This window comes from Helianthus annuus, chromosome 16, assembly GCF_002127325.2.
Source record: "Helianthus annuus cultivar XRQ/B chromosome 16, HanXRQr2.0-SUNRISE, whole genome shotgun sequence".
In the NCBI taxonomy this organism is placed as follows: Eukaryota; Viridiplantae; Streptophyta; class Magnoliopsida; order Asterales; family Asteraceae; genus Helianthus; species Helianthus annuus.
Genome location: NC_035448.2, coordinates 122547736 through 122552244, shown reverse-complemented (window position 1 = coordinate 122552244; position 4509 = coordinate 122547736). Strand labels below are relative to the sequence as shown.

The 4509-nt window shown below is 32.3% G+C and overlaps 1 protein-coding gene across 1 annotated transcript; it reads right to left on the bottom strand.

Annotated features, from left to right (window-relative positions):
* Nucleotides 1–306: 306 nt before the first annotated feature.
* Nucleotides 307–2845, bottom strand: LOC110940250 (40S ribosomal protein S11-2). Its single transcript, XM_022181801.2, has 6 exons — nt 2726–2845; nt 2614–2654; nt 2441–2541; nt 1326–1470; nt 668–757; nt 307–570 (listed from the first exon to the last, which is right to left on the bottom strand). Exons 1-6 carry the CDS (start codon nt 2735–2737, stop codon nt 480–482), a joined length of 480 nt encoding a protein of 159 aa, XP_022037493.1. The 5' UTR covers nt 2738–2845; the 3' UTR covers nt 307–479.
* Nucleotides 2846–4509: the final 1664 nt, after the last annotated feature.

Here is a 4509-nt window from a genome sequence, read left to right as displayed (position 1 = left end):
AGAGAGAGAGTAGAGAGAGAAAAGGAGAGAGTAGAGAGAGATATGTGGCTGATATTATATATAATACTTAATTCATTTTGTTTTACTTAAAGGCATTATAGTCATTTTACACCAACTTAACAGATAAAACTAACCTCCATCCACGCTAGGGACTATCCGAGAACGAAAATTAAAAAGTTAGGGACTATAGAGGTAATTTTAGAAAGTTAGGGACTAAAGGTGAAAAAAGACCAAACCATAGGGACTATCCGGGCATTTAACTCTCTAGAAAAATAAAACCTTTTCAAAGAAAAGAAACAAACTCAGTTCACCAACACATGTTGCATAGCACAAAATGGTAAATTATCATGTCTTAGGTAAAAGAAGACTAGAGTCTACATAAATCTTCAACATAACCAAACCACATTTCAATTCAAAATCTGCAAATCAATGTTTACTGTTTTTGCAAAACCTAACAAAACAGGAAAGATAAGCTTTTCTTATATGCCTGTAAACGCCTTCTTCCCTCCACTGGCAGATCCAGCTGGGATCACCTTCAACACGTTGAACCTCACGGTCTTGGACAGTGGTCTGAACAAATATATATGTATATTAAAATAAAGTACCAGAAAAAAATAAAAATTTCTAAAATATGAACGCCATGCACAATCAGGCTAGAAGAACAGACCTGCACTGTCCAACGGTGACATGGTCACCTTCTTTCACACGAAAACATGGAGAAATGTGTGCTGGAATGTTCGAGTGCCTCTTCTCGTACCTGTAGTAGACACACATATCATAAACTATTAGATGCTCATTTTTTATTAGTTTAGAGAACAAAGGGCTTGTAGCCAAGCGGTATCAAGGTGTGAAGTAAAGGTGTTCTTCCCTATAAGGGTTGAGGGTTCTAGTCATGTGGTGCACACTGGCGAAAATTTAGAAGTAGGTTTAGAGGGTGTGTGAGTTAGTCGTTCAAAAAAAAGTTGGTTTAGAAAAATGAATGTTTAAATTAGAACCATTATATATTTAATCATAAGTTCCACTCTACGGATTACGACCATGCCCTCTATTATTTTCTAATCCATTATCACAAGACAAAAATATGTTTTTTAGTTACTAACTGTATAAAAATTCTCATTTGAACCCCATCATCTGTATTTCATTCATTGGTGAGACAATTATGTATCGTTAAAACCATGATCATTTCCTCTTTCTCGTACATTTCGTGATCAAAAGGCCAAAGAGGGTTTCTTTAGTTTCTAATTATTTAAATTGTTTTGTTTGAACCACCCTACAGGCTACAAAAGGGCATGTTGATAAACTACAGTGAAGAATCTGAGTCTTACCTTTGATACTTCTTGACATAATGGAGGTAGTCCCGGCGAACAATAATGGTCCTAACCATTTTTGCACTGTGGCATGTACCAGCAAGAATACGTCCTCTGATGGATACATCACCAGTGAAAGGGCATTTCTTGTCGATATAAGTTCCTAGAAATAATCAGGTTCCAAAACAAAATCAGTATCATTCACTGGAATAAAACAAATAAAATATGCCCCATCTAACTGAATGAAAAAATATTCCAACCCTAAAAGAGACTTCAGAAATAAAAGTAATATTATAGAACCTTAAAACTCATATGAACAATTCATATATAAACTTCAAAAAACTTTTTATTAACAAACAAGAAACTAACACACATCTCTAGTATGTTTCCAACTATTCGACCCACAAAAACACCTTTGTTGGCTTGCAGCACAACAATTAACAAAAACTTTAAGACCACTCAGTATGGGGGACGTCCAAGCCCCGTCGAGGAGCGGCGCTGCCCCGGAACACCACCCCCTAGCCCCGTCGACATCTTCAGCGTCCTCCCCTCGATGTTCTTGCCGGTCCTCTATCTTCTTCACACACACACACACACACACTGTCCTCCCCTCGATGGTCTTGCCGGTCCTCTATCCTCTTCCTCACACACACACACACACACACATATATATATATATTTAGGTCCATCCTCCACACCCTAGTCCATCCCCTTTAGTTTAGGCCCATCCTCACACCCATCCTACGTGGAGGAGCATCCTTTGAGGACTACCCTCCTCCACACCGAGTAGTCTAAAAAACACACAAAACTGATAACAAGCGCATTCATAAACACAAAAACAAAGCCATAATTTTATTACTTGAGCTTTGTAATCAACCCAGCATACATTGATCATTTGATTATAACCATCCTGATTATCAGTTACCAGAAGCATAAATCATTTTTTCCAACTAATTATGATAAATCTGTATGATAAACATTATTCAAATCAACTAAATCCTTACAATAACAAGACACCAGTCAATTTAGTTTTGTAACCAACAAGTAACCACTAATCATTCAACTACGAGCACAGCTTAAATATCAGTTAAAAAAAACTAAATAAAACAAGAATTTTGAATGATAAATATTACCTTCAATAGCCTCTCTAGGTGTCTTAAATCCAAGACCAATATTCTTCCAGAATCTGTTTCCACCTTTCCCAGGCCTCTTCCCTTTTCCACTCTTCTTCGAGCTAACACAAATCAATCAATCAATCAACCAACAGATTTTAATAATTATGAACAAAAAAATGATAAATTCTCACCATAAAAACACCTTAGGTTGCTTCAAAAACGCCTTCTCCGTCTGTCAAGAAGAAAAACAAAATGTAAGGATCTGTAGGTATATAGAAGTTGAGGATTGTGAAATTGTGTAACCTGTTCCGCCATTGTTGAAGAGATCCGAGCTTTTCTTTCACCTGTGGAGTGGAGGCACAAATTGAAGAAGAAGAAAACCCTAGCGATACATTTCGTCTATGTATGAATTGCTCAAGTTTAAATGGGTCTATTGGGCTTTTCTTCGATTGACTGGTTCTAATGGGCTGGGCTGTTGTTTAACACAGTTCAACCATGATTCTAACAATTTTAACTTCTAAGGGTATGTTTAGGAAGTTTTTAGAAGATTCTAGGTTTAAGCTTTTAAAATAAAGTTGTTATCCAATAAAAAGTCTTATTTGGTTGAATGAGTTTGAAACTTTTAGGTTAGGAGTTTAAAGCTTTTGGTTGAACGCTCCTATTAGGGGTATGTTTGGCAAAAGTAGCTGGTGCTGGAAGTTGATAGTTGTAGCTTTTTAGATGGGGTAGGCTAAATGTACCCTCACTTATTACTTTTTATACCCCATTTCTATAAAATCACATTAAAACTTGTAATATTTACCCCTTATACAAATCATCATTTTAAAAAATATTCATTTTGTTACAAAACAAATTCAAAAGTGTAAAAAAAAAATCTGACCTTTTTTTTTAATATTTAATTTTTAATTCTTATTTAAATCATATTTTTAAAAAGTTTTCATATATTGTTTCTAAAGACCCTTTCTCTAAGAGTATTTTGATTATGTTTTTTTTATTGAACATCTTTACAAATAAATAATAACATTTTTTCTTATAAAATAATAAAGAAGGTTTTGAACTTTCTTTTTGAAAAAAGTCTATATTATGTTTTTTCCTCGTCTAGTTTGTATTTTAAAGGTCTTACTTTTATATTTTTTTAATACTTTAGACGTGTTTATAAAATAATTAACAATTTTTATTTATGAAAAAAGTAAAAAATAAATCTTTTAAAATAACGTTTACAGCCCTAGCACATATTAATTATTCAAACCATCTATGTAACTGAACAAATAAACAATAGGTACTAAAATTATTTTATCAAACTATAAATTAACCATCTATATAAATTCAAATTTAATTAGTGTAAAGAGTATGTTATAAACAAGTTAAAACCAATTTAAGACTTGGATCGAAGTGAACACTTTTCTAAAGCAAAACAAATGGATAGGGTTGATTCACAAATATTTTTCTCTTCTTCATTTAAAAAATATATTAAACTGGTTGATTTCGAAAATATATGTGGATTTTTTTTGTAATCAAAGGTTAGTCATTCGAAACCAAAAGTCACGTAAAAGCATAAACTTAATTACGAATAATCATCGGTTTTCGACCACGCATCATATACCCACTTCAAGTCGTTCCAAAATAAAAAAAAAACATTTTAAAATATTAAAAATAATAAATATAAGACATTTAACATACAAACTAGACGAGGAAAAAATATAATGTAGACTTTTCTCAAAACTTCTTTGTTATTATTTTTATATGAAAAACGTTAATAGTAATTTGTAAAGATGTTCAATAAAAGAAAACATAATCAAAATACTATTTGAGAAAGTGTAGAAAATATCCGAAAACTTTTTAAAAAATAAGTTTTTTAAATAAACATAAAAAATAAACAACTAAAAAAACGTCTATTATATATTTTTACACTTTTGAATTTGTTTTGTAACAAAAAAGAATACTTTTAAAAAAATATGACTTGTTTAGGGGTAAATATGACAAGTTTAAATGTGATTTTATTGAAAGGGGGTATAAAAAGTAACAAGAGGGGGTACATTTAGTAGCCCCGTTTTAGATATATTTAGGTGTTTGGTACAGTAGCTGGA